The sequence below is a fragment of the Nannobrachium achirus genome (genome assembly GCF_963921795.1).
Source record: "Nannobrachium achirus genome assembly, chromosome: 5".
Classification (NCBI taxonomy): Eukaryota; Metazoa; Chordata; class Actinopteri; order Myctophiformes; family Myctophidae; genus Nannobrachium; species Nannobrachium achirus.
The window spans coordinates 60,370,171-60,390,853 of NC_137814.1; the positions used below are offsets into that span (position 1 = coordinate 60,370,171).

The 20,683-nt window shown below is 41.8% G+C and overlaps 1 protein-coding gene across 1 annotated transcript in view; it reads left to right on the forward strand.

The window, feature by feature from the left end:
- LOC308285235 (calsyntenin-2-like) overlaps positions 1-20,683 on the forward strand; it is a gene marked incomplete at both ends in the record, with an annotated part of 86,416 nt that overhangs the window by 7,411 nt on the left and 58,322 nt on the right. The window contains 6 exons of the mRNA XM_080725953.1: positions 142-253; positions 1,080-1,176; positions 2,739-2,888; positions 13,742-14,190; positions 17,078-17,141; positions 19,517-19,702. Coding sequence (XP_080582079.1) covers positions 142-253; positions 1,080-1,176; positions 2,739-2,888; positions 13,742-14,190; positions 17,078-17,141; positions 19,517-19,702 — 1,058 coding nt within the window. The remainder of the gene's footprint in view (positions 1-141; positions 254-1,079; positions 1,177-2,738; positions 2,889-13,741; positions 14,191-17,077; positions 17,142-19,516; positions 19,703-20,683) is intronic.

Sequence of the window (20,683 nt, forward strand, 5' to 3'; positions counted from 1 at the left end):
TGATTTATTATTGTATTACTGTGCGAAGATGATCAAATAAACTAAACTAAACCTCACTATCCCCTCTCTCCTATCACTGTCTCTCACCTCTCGCTGTGTCCTCCCTGTCCTTCCGCCTCCCCCTCCTCTTCCTGGGTGCAGGGCGGTGGTTCACGTCCAGGTTGATGACGTCAACGAGTTTCCCCCCGTCTTCCGCCAGACGCAGTACAAGGCCTCCGTGACCGAGGGCAAGATCTATGACGTCATCCTGCAGGTACCGTACATGACATGACATGACATGTATTGTATGACATCACCCTACGGGTCCATTTGGTTCCATTTGTACACTCCTAGAGTTATGGAGGTCCTTGAAAATGAAACGTTTGAGAACCATTGTCTCCTGGACTGGACTCCTAATGTGCCATACACAGTGCCATATGTGTCATACATATTCTGAAGAAAACCTGGGGACATGCAGCAATTAGGTTGTATGATCAAAACAAGAACATACCCTAGGTGGGGTTGGCAAAATGGCCTTTCTGTGTGGAGTTTCCATGTTCACCCCGTGTCCCCTAGGGTAGGTACTGTACCCTCACAAACACATGCAGTAATCATGGTCTCTATACTGCCTCCCCCTGGCCAGCTGGGGTGCATGATGGAGGGGAAAGGAACAGGTTGGAATAACGTGTTGCTTCTACGCGTTACGTCCAACTGGGGAAACTCCCTCCTGTCAGGTGGAAAGAAGCGACTTGGACGCCTCATGCATAGAAGGAAGCACGAGGTCAGTCCATTGCTCTCCCCAGGTTGGCAGAGGGAGTGTAGCGCCCAGGATTACATTAGACAATTGACACCGGGTGAAAAAAATGGGTAACAAAAATTGCGGGATTAAAAAAAACATACCGGTATATGAATCAAACATTTGCCATGGACAAGGACAAGTCTTGTCCACTGAAACATTTTGTGTGTGTACGGATATAGTGATGACCCCTGGAAGAGGTTACTGTACTATCTATCCGCTTGTGAATGTTTATTATTCACCATTATTGTTATCGTTATTATTACCATTGTCATGGTTACCATGTTGTTGTGTATGTCGCTAGGTAGAAGCGGAGGACGAGGACTGTTCTCCACAGTACAGCCAGATCTGCAACTATGACATCATCACAGTGGGGACGCCGTTCGCCATTGACCGCAATGGTACGCTTGTCACAGATCTACAAGCTCACAACGTGTCGCATTGCAACACATTCTGAGCTTGTAATATACTCTCTTCACCATGGGCAGGAATTTCATGGAGGCCATGAAGGTCATGGCTGCCGTTGCCCCTCAGTTTGGCCTTGTGCCCCTCAAACCAATGGCATGACCTGAGGCTACATGGCCGTAATGCCCCAGCTGACTGTACCACTTTCTCCTCTGTCTCTTTCTTGTCAATATGTAGACAGTAAACACCAGTGTCTCTTTTTTTGTCATGTAGATGCCAGTGTCTTTTGTTGAGATTCTGAATTCTTAACTCCTCAGTAACCATCTTTAAACCAATCCAGTAACTTTGATTGGTGCAGGGCTGAGCATGGATCAGATTTTAAATACCATCATTTATCTATTTCACTGCAGAATTAGGTTATCATCCTTAACCATTAAATTCAACAAATTCTTTCAATGAACAAACCTTCCTGCCCTAGCATTTGACTTTTGTGCCCTAAAAAAATGACAACACCAAAGGCCAAGTGGCATTGCCCCTAAAATGACAAAATTCCAGGCCTGCTCTTCACTATTCTATTGTATGTTTTAAATAGTGATGAAAAAGAAGTGGCTTTGGACGTACAAAGTGTCCACCCAGCAGCAGCAATACACAGCTTACTGAATCGACCGCGTTGTCTTTTATGTAAAAGTCTTTGTTATGTTAAAGTGTTTTTGTGTGCACTCTAAAATGAGACATAATTACGCAGCATAACATGCCTGGTGGTGATTAGAAGGAAAGCTTTTAATTGCACTTGCATTATTCATGAAGTCTTCTGAAGACATGCTCAGTGTAGGATGCATTCTGAATCTTTCTTTTCACTGCCTTGCTTGTAAAGTTTGACCTGCACTTGGTTTAAATTAAAAGCAAGATAAAATCTCATGGCATGAAACATTTTGTTAGGCAAATAAGTCCCAATTTACAATTCGGGAAACATAATGTAATAAGCCCTTCCCCACAATAACAATGTGCTTCCTAAACAGTTAGCATAATATGTAGAAATATGATGTTTTGACGATAATAATATTATCAAAACAATGTTATTGTTCTGAACCCATGTTCCTATGCTTTAAACTTTGCTTTTATGAAATATCTGAGACCATTTGGTATTTTTTGGAAGATGCAACATGTATTCTATTGCTTGTATGGCAAATTGCTAGTTTGGCTACTTCAAACACTCTTTCATCCAATAACTAATAACCTATTTACAATAGCTTCCACCGTGGCCTGAAGAGTGAAGACTCACCTCTTCAAACTCCACCTAAGCCCATAGCACTTACCGTAGCACTCGCCTACCCCCAATGACCATACATGAAAGCTAGAGCTTTTTTACTGATTAGGTCCTCGGTCTACCTATGTTATTTTTGTCTAGATTGATATTTCTATGCATTTGATGTATTGATGTTGATGTATTGTGTATAGATTGCCTTGCTTATTGTATTGATGTATTATCTTGCTTATTGTAAGTCGCTTTGGATTAAGAGCATCTGCTAAATGCCTAAACTGTAAACTGTGCCTGCAGGTAACCTCAGGAACATGGAGCGGTTGAGTTATGAGCAGCAGCACAGCTACCAGCTGCTGGTGACGGCGGTGGACTGCGGTCAGAAGAGAGCCAACGACAGCGTCTCTGTGCTCATCCACGTTGAGCCTGCCTGCACACCTGGATGGAAAGGTCAGCAAATAAAAGTCATTGATTGCCAAGGCCCGGCCTCAGTGGCGTCAGTTCAGAAAAAAGCTAAGGTATGGCAACATGACTGGTGTCTTGCACGCACGTGAAGGCGCGCGTGCAAGACACCAGTCATGTTGCCATACCTTAGCAACAGGCATGATACATTTATTTTAAGAAGTACATTTTTTTTTACCCTGTTTCTACGGTTTCTTGGGCTGGATATGGCTAGCCTGACACTTCAGTCCGCACATCACCCCCCCCTGCTGGTGGGTGGTTTGTAGTGTGGACTGAAGCTGCACACATTTTAATCTATTTCGAAGGCGCCCGAAGAGCGGGCGCATTGAATGGGCCAATCAGGGTTGTATGCTTGGGGCACGTGTGTGGCTGCTCCGGTCCCAGCCCCCTCCAAACAGAGCTCTTGAGCTTACGTAAGACTCACTCGTGGACTCTGATTGGTGTCCTCTGCCCACGTGAGAGTCTAGTGGACTCTGATTGGTCCGTGAAAACTGTCATGGCGGAGTCAGACTTGACTCGTATTATTTTAATAAACTATGAAATAGTGCCGTTTCTTCACGTTTTAATACCATTTTGCACTAACGTAAACATGCAGACATATAATATGTTATGAGAAATAACGTATTTTTGCAATGTCACGCCACATCGCCGTTGCGCATGTGTGTGTGTGTATGTGTGTGTGTGTGTGTGTGTGACGTCAATAGGCTTTAGCCCCCCCCCCGCCGAAATGGATTGTCTGCCCGGAATGTCAGACTCTCTCCCCCCACGTAGTGTGGTGTTGAGATGTCGGACGCTAGCAGTCAGGCAAGGATATGGCAGCCTGGAATGGTTGTTCAAGTGCAGCTAAACTTGGCATTATTGTTAATTGTGGCCCACAATTAACAATAATGCATTGCACCTGTGCAGCTGACCTGCGGAACCTGGGAATATACAATCTTGTCAAGATGGGGAGAATACAAGTGGGGAGAATATAATTACAATACCTTGTTAACTCTCCTACTGCCAGATTATTTATTTATTTATTGGGTCTGGCGCCATCAAAAAGCGGCTTACCTTTGCGACGTTATAGTAGATAGACAGACAGACATTTATTTATTTATTTTTATTTTTTTTGGTTGTGCAATAGTGCACTTTGGTCTGCCAGGCAGCAGAGGGCGGCGTCATGCGAGAATGAATGTGAATTTGCCTGTTATGTGTTGAAGAAGAAGAAGACCAGTCACTGGCCACAGAGCCTCAGAGCCAGAGAAAATCAACAAGGAAGTGAATTGTTCTCCGTTGATGTTAACGCATAATGGATTTTTTACACCATCACCGTGGAAAATGTGTTTACAGTAGACGGCCGCGCGACGCCTCATCAGCTTACAGTCATCAGACGAACGAACCGAACGAGCGCCGTATTGGCATCGAGGTTCTGTAAAAAATGGGGCGAACGTGAATGTTCGAAGCGGCGGGAGAGTTAAAGTGACCATTTTGTTAAATTTTGCATTTGTAGTCATTTTACTGTAATTTAACAACATAATAACCAGCACAGATAGACAAAGAGACATTCATGGATTTATATTTAAAAGTAACTTTTATTTTCCCCCTGGACCCAGGGTATGGCAGCTGCATACCCCTGCCATACCCAATTGACACCCCTGGCGGGGTCCCTGGAACAACATATATCTATATAGCGCACATTCAAAAGGTACACTGTTAATTATTACCAGGATCTCACAACACATTACATTATTATTTCACCATATAATACTGTATTGTGAATATTACTGTGTAATCACACAATCCTCTGTGATATCACAACAAATGACTGTACTATAAATTGTTATCGGGATTTCACAACACTTTATAATATATCTCACAATAAAATATTGTGTTCAGAATGTTACTGTGATAACACAACTAATTACTTCAACCGATCTGCATTATGGGATTTGGCGCAATTTTTCTTCATTGTTGGAGGAAGAAGCAGTGAGTGAACTGGTGAAGACAAATTCAATGAAGACGAGTCCATTTCAATTCAAAGGAGCTTTCAGAAAAGTTGCTCTGATAAGGTAAGCCCGTCCTCTTTTCCCCCTTCAACAACTAGTTGTGCTCTCGTTCAGGCTTGTTCCAGCAAATCGTGTGCTGCAGCAGCCAGCCGGCTGGGCGTGGAGCTTCGCAGACCGACGTAGGTGCTGCGAGTGGGGCGAGCGCGCTGAAAGTGTGTTCATGTCTGTAATATATTTTCTTAACAGTTTAAATGTAGGCCTATGTGTGTTTCCCTCACACGCCACTTTAACTAAATAGCAGATATACAGAGTACAGACACACTCACAACGGCGGCATGAACTTGGTGCCGCGCTGTGAGCTTGCCAAGCCACGGTCACCGGTGTGTTTGTGTGTTTTCTGCCGCCCAGAGGCTCGCGTCAGCGGGGCTTCAGTGTCATGTTTAGTCGGCTGCTTAGTGAACGTTCGCATGCCGGGCCGGTTCAAAACACCCGACGCGAGGGGAGGACTTCCCCCGTTCCCCGCGACGAGTTTTACAGACGACCCGACCATACGGGTCCATTTGGTTCCTATATCTATCATTCATTTAGCTGTGGACCACAGCTGGAACTCACTTTAAGAACCGCAGACAATCCTTCTCAGTGTATGTATCCACGCCGGGGCCATTTGGTTCTTAACTTGCCTGGCGTTTCCAGCCTCTATAACACACTTCGTTTTGGGAAGAGAGTCTGGGATGAAAGTTCTTAACTATCAATGCTAATAATTGCACTGGGGAACGTTTTCTGCTCGGCTAAAAGATCATTGGTTCTCAAAGTGGGTTCCGGGGACCCCCAGGGGTCCTTGAGGGAGTTCTAGGAGGTCCCCAGCTTAATGATAGTTAGGAACTAAATGGACTCTTATATGGGTATGTAACTCAGAACCAAATGGACCCTAACAGGTGCATTTTGTTCCATTTGTACACTCTGAGAATTAAATTAACATTCATTTTACAATATATATTGGAGTCTCAGTGATAGAGATGCAGTAGGAGTCTGTAGCCGAATGCATGTCAAACTGGGGGTCCTTGAAATGGAATCACTGTTAGAGCTGTAAACATCTTCTCTTATGGGGGTCCCTGGCATATCTTTTCAAATGGGGGTCTGCTGGCTGATTTCGGTGCTCACAAGTTTGAGAACCACTGCTGTAGATATTCGACGGGTGACACCATCAGATTAATGAATGATTAATGAAATTAGCCTACCTGGTGTTGTGAAGTAGCTTATTAAAAGTAATTTCCGTCAGTCCCCCAAAAATACTCCATGACTTAAGGTGTAGGAACTCTTCTTGTAATCATTGAGTATATGTCCTTAAATCCATATGCAGAGATTAAATGTCGACAATAGCCTACAAGTGTGAGACATAGGCTCATTAGGGTGACATAGGGTATTTATTTTTGCCTTGTATTCTAATATTGTATTCTAATATATTTTTTCCTTGAAAATAATGAATGGCAGAAAAATACTGGAATGTGCCTGAATAGAGAAAAAATATATTGCTAATCAAGTAAACTGAACATTTTGGAAAGATTTTCGATGTTCATTTTTTTTCTCCTTTTTTTAACTGTACCAAACAGTATAAATGTTATGCCACATAGGCACTTTGTAACTGATTGTTTTCTAATGTCAAACTGTACTGGCTGGGCATATATGTGGGCATAAATAAATAGTGTGTGTGTGTGTGTGTGTGTGTGTGTGTGTGTGTGTGTGTGTGTGTGTGTGTGTGTGCGCGTGCGTGTGCGTGTGTGTGTTTTTACGATAGGTGGCACCGACATACTCGGAGGACTGTTGGAGACCCTGTTGGAGATTTTACTTTGGTCGCCAAAAATAATATTCATTGTAAGTAAACACATAATGGGGTACATCAAATTTTGCACAGAATAATTCAAAGTAGATCTAATGTCATTGACAAATTGATTGTAGTTCTAGATAAAGTTTTAGAGGTCCTAGAGAATGTTTGGGTCTACTTGAGCTCTCTTGGGCATGCACTTTCACTTGGGCAACTGGTGGGCCAGGGGGCAGGGGCCACATGTGGCTCCCACCTTCACTTAATGCGGCCCGCAGGTTAATATCAGAATATTGATATATTATTGATTTCAGCTGTTACAATTCCAAACATGCAAACATGACCCACTTTAATTACTTCAGTCTATATTAGTAGCTTAATGACTAGTACAAGTCTTTTTTTATGTCCAATGTATTTGTATATAAGTTCATAAAGTCAACATAAGAACATATAAATACATTTGAAATGTTATTTTCAGGATTCCAATAAAAAATGGATACACATAATTACATTATTCCAATTCAATATTAGCAAAAATAGCAGATCTACAAGCTCAAAACGCACCACACTGTGACGCGTTTTGAGCTTGTAGATCGATAATTTTTTGCTATTTTTTTACATTATTGCAAGAGGGAATGTGAAAATATAGTGGCCCTCTCCATCAAAGTTGCCCACCCCTGAGTTAGGTGGTCCAGCAGCTCTCTAACAGTGTTCTTTTTCACTGTAGGTAGCACCACGGCTTGCTCTGGAGGACTCTCCAACCGGTGAAGATTGACAACGGCGACACAACAGCGACACCGCCCATCCTTCACTGCGTATGTCTCCTCGTGTGTAGACAGTACTGACCCTTATATGGGTATGTAACTCAGAACCAAATGGACCCTAACAGGTGCATTTTGTTCCATTTGTACACTCTGAGAATTAAATTAACATTCATTTTACAATATATATTGGAGTCTCAGTGATAGAGATGCAGTAGGAGTCTGTAGCCGAATGCATGTCAAACTGGGGGTCCTTGAAATGGAATCACTGTTAGAGCTGTAAACATCTTCTCTTATGGGGGTCCCTGGCATATCTTTTCAAATGGGGGTCTGCTGGCTGATTTCGGGGCTCACAAGTTTGAGAACCACTGCTGTAGATATTTGACGGGTGACACCATCAGATTAATGAATGATTAATGAAATTAGCCTACCTGGTGTTGTGCAGTAGCTTATTAAAAGTAATTTCCGTCAGTCCCCCAAAAATACTCCATGACTTTAGGTGTAGGAACTCTTCTTGTAATCATTGAGTATATGTCCTTAAATCCATATGCAGAGATTAAATGTCGACAATAGCCTACAAGTGTGAGACATAGACTCATTAGGGAGACATAGGGTATTTTTTTTGCCTTGTATCCTAATATTGTATTCTAATATATTCTTTCCTTGAAAATAATGAATGGCAGAAAAATACTGGAATGTGCCTGAATAGAGAAAAAATATATTGCTAATCAAGTAAACTGATTTTTTTTCCCCTTTTTTTTACTGTACCAAACCGTATAAATGTTATGCCACATAGGCACTTTGTAACTGATTGTTTTCTAATGTCAACCTGTACTGGCTGGGCATATATGTGGGCATAAATAAATTGTGTGTGTGTGCGTGTGTGTGTGTGTGTGTGTGTGTGTGTGTGTGTGTGTGTGTGTGTGTGTGTGTGTGTGTGTGTGTGTGTTTTTACGATAGGTGGCACCGACATACTCGGAGGACTGTTGGAGACCCTGTTGGAGATTTTACTTTGGTCGCCAAAAATAATATTCATTGTAAGTAAACACATAATGGGCTACATCAAATTTTGTACAGAATAATTCAAAGTAGATCTAATGTCATTGACAAATTGATTGTAGTTCTAGATAAAGTTTTAGAGGTCCTAGAGAATGTTTGGGTCTACTTGAGCTCTCTTGGGCATGCACTTTCACTTGGGCAACTGGTGGGCCAGGGGGCAGGGGCCACATGTGGCTCCCACCTTCACTTAATGCGGCCCGCAGGTTAATATCAGAATACTGATATATTATTGATTTCAGCTGTTACAATTCCAAACATGCAAACATGACCCACTTTAATTACTTCAGTCTATATTAGTAGCTTAATGACTAGTACAAGTCTTTTTTTTACGTCCAATGTATTTGTATATAAGTTCATAAAGTCAACATAAGGACATATAAATGCATTTGAAATGTTATTTTCAGGATTCCAATAAAAAATGTATACAAATAATTACATTATTCCAATTCAATATTAGCAAAAATAGCAGATCTACAAGCTCAAAACGTACCACACTGAAGCGTTTTGAGCTTGTAGATCGATAATTTTTTGCTATTTTTTACATTGTTGCAATGTGGCCACCTGGAGTGAATGTGAAAATATAGTGGCCCTCTCAATCATCAAAGTTGCCCACCCCATCATCAAAGTTGCCCACCCCTGAGTTAGGTGGTCCAGCAGCTCTCTAACAGTGTTCTTTTTCACTGTAGGTAGCACCACGGCTTGCTCTGGAGGACTCTCCAACCGGTGAAGATTGACAACGGCGACACAACAGCGACACCGCCCATCCTTCACTGCGTATGTCTCCTTGTGTGTAGACAGTACTGAGCCAAAGCATCTCTGTGCCTACTGACAGAGACCTGCAGAGAAACCACACATTTGTTTCTCCCACCAAACACTTTAGTTTTCTTTTTTTTCTTTTCTTCAAATATTTTCCTGGTTGCTTGCCATCACCTACAGTTAGGTTTGCAACAGCTCCTGTGATTGCGACAGCCCTTCCTGCTAGCAAGTTTATTTTATTATTTTCCTCAGCCATTTGGTGAACAATGTTTCACTGTAAATTTCATACGTGTGAGGCTGTGTTTCAGACTATTAATCAGTTTATTCAGCACACAAAGCTGCACAGTAACACTCCCAACTATAAATATCAATGTGGTGTGCCTGACTGTACTCGGATGTACCGTAAAGTCACTGTTTTGCAAATGCATATGTATAGAGACCACAAAGGACTAGGATCTTCTCTGCAGCGTAGCAAGCCATTTAACACAACATTACAGTGTATGGCTCAGTCTTGTTCATTCAAGTGTGATACTTTAACTTCCTTTATAAAGCATTTGAAGTCGCATATAAAAGAAGGATTGGAAACCAAATGCCCATTCAGAGGCTGTGACTGCAGCTTTACAGTAGAGTCCACTTTTGGCTCACATGTTTCCAGGAAACATAGGGATAGACATGTAGAGAATCTAGATGATTCAGTTTTAGATCTGTCTGTTCCCACAGAGCATCTTTGTCAACCTGAGCCTGAGGCATGTTCAGATGTTTCTGATGAACAACATGAACCAGAGGTGCCATTAGCTGTGGATGAAACCCTCTTTTTACACAATCTTACGCTTCTCTACTTAAAATTACAAGGCAAGTTATTGTTACCAGCAAGTACCATCCAAACAATCATTGAGGGCTTTGAAAATGTCCATGAAATTGGCCTGTCAAATTTGTTTAACACCCTGAGTGAGAAATTGAATGTACTTGGAATTCCTGAGGCCACTATAAGCAACATCATTGATGAACTGAACAGAGGTGATCTACTCAAAATCTATAACAGAGGACTTCTGAGCACAGACCTAAGGAGGAAGGGTGCTTTTAAAAATAGTTTAAACTATGTTGATCCTGTCCCTCTGTTCTTGGGTTATGATGAAAACGACAAAGAGTGCTTTGCACAGTATGTCCCAGTACAAGAGACATTGGCCGCACTGTTCAAAAAAGAGTCTGTCCGAGAACAGTATGCCACAACACGGTTGCAACCCTCCACTGATAATGTCTATCAAGATGTTAGGGATGGAGACAGTGTTCAAAGTAATGTGTTGTTGAGAAATGAGCCTTCCTCTGTTGGTATGATACTATACCAAGATTCTTTTGAAGTTGTGAACCCGCTCGGTTCAGGGAAAAAAAAACATAAAGTGTTAGGTGTTTACTTAACCCTGACTGATATTTTGCCACACAACAGATCCACTATAAATCAAATTCAACTTGTCCTCCTGTGTAAGGAGCAGGACTTCAAATACTTTGGGATGAACAAAGTTTTTGAACCATTGATTAAGGACCTTAAACTCCTGGAGGAGAGAGGTTTTGTGATAAGTGATGGCACTTTTTTAAAAAGCACTTTGGTTGCAATTTCAGGAGACAACTTGGGGTCCCATTCTATTGGGGGCTTTTTGGAAAACTTCAGTCGGGCCACTCATTTCTGTCGCTACTGTGAGATAGAAAGGGATGCATTCATGAATGACCCACAGTTGTGTGGTACCAAAAGAACACCACAATCCTATCAAAGTCATTTGCAAGATCTAGAAACCAGTAGCACCAACTCTGTATGTGGGATCAAGTCTGACTCTCCTTTCAACCAGCTTGTTAATTTCCATGTTTGCCAGCCTGGCCTCCCACCATGCTTAGGACATGACCTGTTTGAGGGCGTTGTGACTTATGACCTTGCTTTGTTCATTGGTCATTTAGTTAAGGAGAAGCATTTTACTTGCCTGCAATTAAATCGGTGTAAGAACCAATTCAAATATCAAGGAAATGATGGCAATGACAAACCGGCAGACCTCTCTCCTGACAGTGAGAGACTAAGTGGGCATGCGGTTCAAAACTGGTGCTTTCTCAGATTGCTACCTTTCTTGGTGGGTGACAGGATTAAAGATCCTTGTGACAATGAGGTGTGGCAGCTCATTTTGCAGCTGCGAGAGATAGTGGAACTTGTCTGTGCACCAGCCATTACTGCAGGCCAGGTAGCATATCTGAAAGTCATCATTGAAGAGTACATATACCACAGGAAAAGGCTCTTCCCTGATCATCCCCTGAAGCCCAAGCATCATTATTTGAGCCATTATCCAGAGCTTATCATAGACTTTGGCCCACTTATCCGCCTGTGGACTCTGAGGTTTGAAAGCAAACACACGTTTTTCAAGCAGTGTGCAAGAAAATTACACAATTTCAAAAATATTTGCAAAACTCTGGCAGAGAGACACCAACTTCTGCAAGCCTACTTGAGTGCAGGCAACCTGTTCCCTCCTGCAATACAAGTAGAAAAGGAAACAGAGTTTTATGTAAATGATTACAATGACAGGATCAGGGCATCTGTAGCCAGTTACAAGTTTGAGTCTGCAGTGGCTTGTAACAATGTCACAGTGAAAGGAACTGAGTACAGAAAAGGGATGTTCGTTTTGCTGGGGAAGAGTGATGAAGAACTTTACGTTGGTAAAATTAACCTGGTCATTGTTCACCATGATTCTGTGCACTTTGTGACAGAGAAACATACGTTTGTGAAGTTGATAGACATGGGCATCTACTGTGAATTAGGAGTAGCCCAAGACGATTATGTTTGTGTCAAGCATGAGGATTTGCTTGACTACTATCCTCTTCCAGCTTACAAAGTACATGACCTGTTACTATTTGCTCTCCACCATTCTTATTTAGAGGTGGTTTAAACAGGCAAGTGACAAAAGCAGACCGTAAAGACATGGCTAGTGATGCAGGCTGTTTAGGTAAAACAACCACATACCCAAATGGACCAAGAATAAAAACAAATTGCAAACTACATTTGATCAAATCTGGCTTATATCATGAATATACATTATGCCTCAAAAATGTGGATATGAAGTCAGCAGCCATTCTTAACTTTAAAAAATGAATCTATGTGAGTTTTATTTCAAGTTTTCTGGCTTACAATTTGAGCCAATTACTTCTGGGTTGATGGCTAAAATGCACTACTTGGGAAGTATAAAGTCAGAAATTAATGGGGCAAATGCATTGTTGATTTTGTTATTGTCATGGCATTTTCTGACTAAGCAATGCATTACAAATACCTGCCTTGTCTAAGATTATTACAGATTTTGTGACATACTATGTTGTTTGTTGTTTTCTTGTTTCTATTTTGTTTATTTTTTGGGAGGAACACTGTGCACTGGAGTAATGTATTCATGTTGGACATTATCTCTGTTCTTTCAGACAATGAATCGTCAAGAAATAAAGGAAGCAGTCTTATCATTTCTACCTGGCCTTTCTGTTGAAACCTTGACTTCCCTGCTGGAAGTGTTTGAAGAGCTTGGTGTGGAGAGCAGGGCAGACCTTGTTTTGGTACAAGAGAAAGATCTGGAGACACACCTTAGACCAATCCAGTGTCGGAAATTGCTGAATGGCATTAAGAATCAAGGTAAATCCATATTTTGTCACTGCCATGGGAAGGAATAACGATGTTTTGCAGTCAAAGGTGTCTCATATATTAGTGCACAGTACCCCCCAGTGGCTGACAATGGTATGACGTATATATTCATCAATGGCAAGGAATGAGCATTAGTGGGCGGTGATGGAAAGTTGGTCTATAATAGCAGCATGGTACAAGTTACACCATTTAATAATTTTGCTTGACAAATACTATCTAGTATTCATAATGTATTGTCTGCTTACTTGTAGGACTTCAACACCTTGTAATAGTAGAGGGTGTTGCTGTCGCCTCTCCAACCCTCTCAAGTACTTCACCTCTCCCAACGTCAAGTTCCGAAAGCACTTCCAATTCTTCTTTGTCTTCACCCACACTGCCTGGCAGGCCTTGGCATGAAGAATTCCGGGTTAGGTGGGACAGGATGCCAGAACCAATTCGAAAAGCAGTGGAAAATCAAACAAGACCATCAGCAGTGGACAGAAAAGAGATGGTGAGGGGAGTGGTGAACCAAATGTTAGAGCATGATCCCAACCCAACCAGAGCAGCATGTGTCAGCATTGCCCGGGGCATTGTAAGAGACTATCCGAATAGTTTTGCTGATATTGGGAAAAAAAATGTTTTTGGAGATGGCTGTTTTGCTCTTCTTCAGCAAATTAAAACAAGAGTGGAATATAAAAACAGAAAGAATACTCTTGCACGGCGACGCAGAGAGAGAAGACCCCGCACTGGGGTTGCAGATGGGGCCAGAGAAATGGCAAAAGGCCCATTGGATCAGTATGGATGTGTGAGGTGGTGCCCTGCAGAACTTCCTGCTGGAGAGACTGAGGCGACCTTAGATGAAATCAAAAGCCAACTGCACAACATTTACTCAGAGGAAGGGATGGCTGGGGCAGATAGAGCTGAACCTCTGATGGAGAAGACCTATATCATTCAGCGCCGGTACCTTAACAGTGTGCCTGCACCAGCCATCGCACAGATTAAGGAGGAATGGCCATTTCTCTTCTCCCCAAGAGGCCTTTACAACCATTTTGGTCTGCTTACGGACGTCTCCATCCTCACCAAATTGCAAGAAGCCCTGAACAACAAAGGCAGTACAGTTATCCAGTTCTGCCAGGAACTCAACCGCCATCCAGGGATCGCAGATGTCCTGGCTAAATATGACCCAGAGGCTTCAGACAAAGCAGCGTGTATCCTTCTGCTCCTGATGGCATACTTCAAGGAGCCTGAGAAAGCCATCGTGCTTGTGACTGATGTAAGTTTAAAAGCTAAAAAGCTGTTTGAATGTGACTGCACTAGACTATAGTTCAATTTTACACCTGCATCCATTTAATCTCATTCATTCACATGTTGACAGAACATTCCCTCTGATTAACCTCTAGGTCAGTGAGCCCAGTGGACTATCTTTTATGCACCCTGTTGAATCTATGCTACCATAGATATACTGTATGTTACAGTTACGTTTTCTTTCTTTTTTTTCTTTTTTTTTACAGCCGTGTGCTACAGCCGCTGATGTCCAGAGGACCGTGACATTACCAAACACCCCCTGCATGATTGTCCAAGGTACTGTTGATATCTGGAATTTATATCTCTAGCCCCCCAAAAAGATTATAACATGATCCTTTCACATAAGCCGATCGGTGTCTTGAATAGACATTTAAGATAGCTTTCTTCCTGCATTTCAGGATAGAGTTTTGACTTTGTATTTGTTTTGCAAGTGAAAAGCATTAGAGACTACAAATTGACTAATTCGCCTATTGCTGTAATGCCTAGTTATGTGAGTAGGTGGTATATTTCCGTTAATCTTCTGTGCAGAGTGAAATTATTATCTTGTTCATTTAGCATTTCACCTTTTTACAATTTCACATGATGGGTATCTCTGTTCAGGTGATATAATGAGGCCTGTGTCCTGGATGCTGTCCATTGAAAACCAAGTAGTGATGGGACCGCGTGAGGGGATCATCAATGGGATAGCTGCGGTTCTTGCAAGCTACTACAACTTGAATCTGCAATATCCTGATGAGGGCGCCTGCACTCTGGAGTTTATCCAAAGGTAGTCAGGTCACTTCACTTCACGTCACACTTTTCCCCCACTCATATCTCCGCCACCTTTGCCCCTATCCAGGCCAAACTTTGCACACACACTCCTTGGCTGCTAAACCACAACCTCCACTCCTCATTTCTCACATGGCCCTCTTCTAGCGCCACCATGAGGCTGATTGCAAAACACATTTATGGACACTGCTCCTACAGATTTTGCCCTAAAATCCTTAGCTCCAGGCGGAGCCGCTCGATTGTCCACGACATTGCAAGCGGCGCGAAGGCCAGCGGACCTTGGTCCTGCTCTTCGCGCCCGAGCGAGAAGCTGTGGTGAATGCAATCGTTATATTTATGCCCACGATAAACGCCCACGATAAACGCCCTGTCCAAGTGACTACAATGTCTGCACAGTCACCGAATCACTAGGGGCCAGTAAAGTCAAGTAGTATGGGGTCTGCAGACCCGGGTCTTCAGACCTGCGTCTGCAGACTTCCCGCAGGCTGCAGCCGTTAGCTTCTCACTATGTGTTTTGCATCATATGATGCAAAACGCATCACTAGTACATGCTGAAATACTAAAATATCTCAAAAAACAGATCTAACACAAAAAATAACACAGGATTGTGTTGATCGTGTCCCAAACTACAATACAATAAGATCTGGTTGTCCCAGAGGTGAAGTAGCCCTTTAAAGGGAAAGGGGCAACGCTGCATGTGCCTTGTATAAACGATGCAATATATAAATCTATGTAAAACTAAAAGTTGTCTTGTCTTATTGTTTACAGGTGCTTCTTGGGCATTAACCCTGAGAGAGGCTCCAAATCAAAGAAGCGTGGAGGTATAAACCCACATGTGAGCACACTTCAGAGGAAACTGGTGGACTTCGAATGGTCGATGTAGACTGATGGTATTCAGGACTTCCATACTGTATGTGACATACAGTACACTTTTGAGAAAACACTTTGGACTTTGAATGGACGTAGTTGAAAAAAAGGAAAAAAAAGAAAAACTTTCTGGCATAGACAAGTTAAATTGCTTGCAATGTTTATAATGTAATGATTCAGTCAACTAATGTGAAAACAATTGGCTTGAAAAAGGTAATCTTGTTGACGCAGTCAATAATATGGTTTGTCACGCATGTTTCAAAGAAAATGAAGCGATGAAAATATTGTGCTAAGTTTTTAAAAAAATAGAATTTTGAGCCTATTCTATAAGTGTCTTTTGAATCCTTCTAAGGTTTTTTGAAAAACCCTAGTATGTTTCTATGTCAGCAATCTGGCCAGCCATCGTCAAAGAAAAGGTCCTTTTCACTTAACTGGAGCTCAGTTAGTCTGTTCTTGAGAGACTACTATGTCAGTGGTTCTCAAACCTTTTCATGTGAAGGACCCCCAAAATGATATTTATTTGGCCACGGACCCCCATCTCAAAATTTGAGTTACAAACGTTCGCTTTGAAAATACATATATTCAAAGATTTGCACACATTTTCATAACTTTTCAAAAATAGCAGATCTACAAGCTCACAGCGTGGCACTTGGTGCCACGCTGTGAGCTTGTATATCTGCTATTTTTCACTGGTTAAAGCATTCAATAATTCTAGGCCTAAATGGGTTAATCTGAGATGTTTTGCTGTTGCACAAAAATGTGATTGTTGTTTTAAAGATTGTTTACACTGAGGAAAAATGCCACAATGCTAGTTCTCTGCAAAAGTTATATCCCTTACTATACCTCATAGGTATTTGGCCAAATTGGGGAAACGTACTCATACTGCACTGATATTGTTTTGTTTGTTTTACATTATGCTTTGTTTTTCTCCATTTAAAGGAAGAGTTCAGCCAAAACTGTTATACCTCATTGGTATTTGGCCAAATTGTGGATACGTACCTCATATTGCACTGATATGTTTTAGTTTGTTTTATATTTTGTTTTGTTTTCCTCCATTAAAAGGAACGGTTCAGCCAAAACTGTTATTCCTCATAGGTGGTTCAGCCAAAACTGTTATACCTCATAGGTATTTGGCCAAATTGTGGATACGTACCTCATACGTACGTACCTGATATGTTTTAGTTTGTTCTATATTTTGTTTTCTCTTTCTCCATTTAAAGGAGCAGTTCAGCCAAAACTGTTCAGCCATCTACTTCCCTTCATGCCTGCAGGAACACATGTTAGGTTTGTCCATAGAACACACTAGGTTTGTCCATAGAACACACAGTTGCCAGAGAAAACCAGTCACACTTTTATCCCGAGTTGTGCAGGCTGTGTTACCAAGTGGCATGAGGGTGAGTAGATGTAGTCCATGGGCCATACGAGATGGCGCTCTCAAAAAGGTGGCAAAAGTTACCATGCATTTTTGAAAAGCTCTATTTCTGTAGATTATATTTTGATATATCCTTTTCTGAGACACAGCTAAATTGGTGCATTTGTTTTGCAAGAAAAACATTCCTTGTGATAAAAACGGCCCCACAAGACTATGGCTTAGTGATGAAAAGTGATGACACTTATGTGGGGGCCATTTATAGCCCAAGGAATGTTTTTCGTGCAAAACAAAAAGTTGCAATGGATTCAGAATCATGAAAAAAAACTAGTTTGACCCCTCATATGCTACTTAAAGCGGATTATTTCTTTCCTTTTTTTCACCTGTAATGTAAAGTTAATGGGACACCAACTCCAGGGGCTGATAACACCAATTTAGCTGTGTCTCAGAAAGGGTTATCATAACAAAATATAATCTACAGATATAGAGCTTTTCAAAAATGCATGGTAACCTTTGCCACCTTTCTGAGAGCGACATCTCGTATGGCCCATGGACTAATGACAGAATGACTGAGTTTAGGGCTTTAAGATGGACTGTTGTTGTTCTGTGTCCATTTGAAATGTTGCACTTTGCACTTGGAATAGTTAAATAAAAAGTTAAAATTAAGTCTCAGTTTTAGTTTTTGTTGTTTTTATTGAGCAGATGTTTGTGTAAAATCACAGTTCACCCCCAAATGACTTTTTCCCTTATTGATTACGCTGGCCATGGAGATTTGAGTTCAATAATATTTTTATGTATTTGTTGCATTCCTAAGAACAGATTTTGATTATAGTAAATGTATCCTCATTGATTCCGGACCCCCCATCTGGAATCAATGGGGGTACATTTATTGTAATCAAGTTGTCTTAGGAATGCAACATCAAAATAAAAAATATTATTGAACTCAATTCTCTATGGCCAGAGTAATCAATAAGGGGAAAAGTCATTTGGGTGAACTATACCTTTAAGGTCAAATTCACAATATTTGACTGTAGATCAAATGTAAATTTACAGTAAATTACTGCCTACTGAGTGGCATTACATTCACAGTAATAGTGTAAAAATACAGGCAACTACTGTAATATTTACAGTAAATAACTGCCATCCATACTGTTAAATCACAGTGAATTACCATAATTTCACAGCTAATACAGGCAACTACTGTAATATTTACAGTAAATAACTGCCATCCATACTGCTAAATCACAGTGAATTACCATAATTTCACAGCTAATACAGGCAACTACTGTAATATTTACAGTAAATAACTGCCATCCATACTGCTAAATCACAGTGAATTACCATAATTTCACAGCTGTGAAATTACAGTAATTTACAGTGCAATATTTACTGTGAAAATTACTGTGAAAGTAATGCAATTATTATCCAGTAATTTACTGTAAATTTACAGCGAATTATTTTACAGTGTAGATATGAAGGGGTGTACGAAATGGGACAGTTCTCGACGCGCCCCAGTGAGTGACGTCATCGCACTTGCACTTCTTAAGCCCGTATCAGAGTCTACGGTGGAGACCTATCCACCGCAAATTTGAGGTGGAAAGCTTTCCACCTCAAGTCAGAAAATAAGTGCAGGCCATCATAGTCACGGCCCACGGTGAAGTCCTTTACCCCGTCTAGACCGGTTCAGGTCGACCAATCAGTGAACGGGGTGTAGAGCCTGTCTGTCTGATAGTAAAAACAGAGAGATGTGTTGGGACTCACGGTGGAAAGCTCTCCACCGTGAGGAATGATGTAATGTTGTAGTTTCATGACTCAAAAAGACTCGAAAAGACTACACCGCAATGTAAAGCCTTCCACCGCGGACCCGACTATGATACAGGCTCTAGTGTCCAATCCCCGAAGTGAGAAGGGGGTTGGACCAAGCCCACAGAACCCTGGTGGAGCCCTGAAGCGCAATGGACATGGTGGCCGTTTTGAGGTACTGCAGTTGGGGCCACTAACACATGAACGCGCACTAGGCTTATTTGTATTGACGCGCGTTCATACCATGAATTGGAGCCCCAGCGTGTCCATGAACACAAACTATGACGCAAAATGCGTCACAAAGGCCCCACTACGTCACGGTTTTACTACCCGGAAGAAGGGGTGAAAACGCCTCATGCGCTGGGTGAGCAACTCAATGCAAGTGGACGGGCGGGGATATCAGGTGTCCTCTCTATTCTTCTTATAACTCTATGGGTTGAACAAGTCTTTGCCACTTACATGTTGATGACCCTGCTCTTTTCCCCAGGATGGACAGAGCGCGTGGACTACGAACCAGGAAGTGGGAGGCGGCGGCTGTTTCCCAGCATGCACCTGGAGAGCTGTGGTGCAGCGCTGTCTGCCGTGAGCGCCACGCTGCAGCTGCACGCCGCCACACACACCGCCAAGGACTGTAAGGACCACAACTCCCAGAAACCACTGCAAAAACCATGTGGTAAGGAGAGGCAGAGATCTTTATTATCCCATGGGGGAAAATAAGTAGGCCAGAGGGGCCGCAGAGGGGCCGGGAATTGTTAACACGTGTTAGGCACTCCTGGTGATCAAAAACACGGGAAATAAAAGCTTATATTTCATTTTAGATTTTTAGCAATGGCTGTTCCAAAATAACATACAAAATACAAGATTGTACATCTGCAAAAAAATACAAACAAATAATTAATAATTTTGAATGAATGGGGTTAATGTTAAAGGACCTACACCATGAATTTTCACTTTTTCTATTTTAAAACCTTTTTTTGGGGTCCCACTGGCACCTTCTATCCTCACAAACTCCTATTTCTGACCATTGTGTCTTTCTCTGTTTTTGGGAAGGCAGAGTTGAAAAGCTTTCCACGGGTTCTCAGAACAGTGCTGTTCTGAGAGTTGACGCATGTGACGTTCTCTAATGTATGGTCTAGCAACGGTCGCCCTGTGTCATTTGACAGTAGGCTTATATCATACAACATAGGCCTACAGTAGGCTATAATCAGAGCTGCAACATTATCTTATTTTTGTATTGGCCCAATATGTGTTGTCAACGTTGGAGGAGTGGAGAGGAGGGGAGGGGGGAGGGGTGGAAAAACCCCACTAGATGCGCCCCTGAGCAAACAAAGGCCGTTTTGGTATTGCAGCTGCAGAGCCTAATTATAGCACAGCTAGTAGAAACAAAAGGAATGGTCAGAGTGTTTGTTGAGGGTTAAGACCTGTCTAAGACTCAATTTTGAGCATATATTTATTCAAAAAATAGAGTTTTAAAAGCATGGTGTAGTCCCTTTAAATATGGACAGATTAATATAGAGGTGGTCTATTTTTTCATAATGTTTCGGACATGAATGAATATGCTGTAGTTCAAGTGGTTAATAATATATTTAAAAGATTTGCACACATTTTCACGACTTTTTCAAAAATAGCAGATCTACAAGCTCACAGCGCGGCA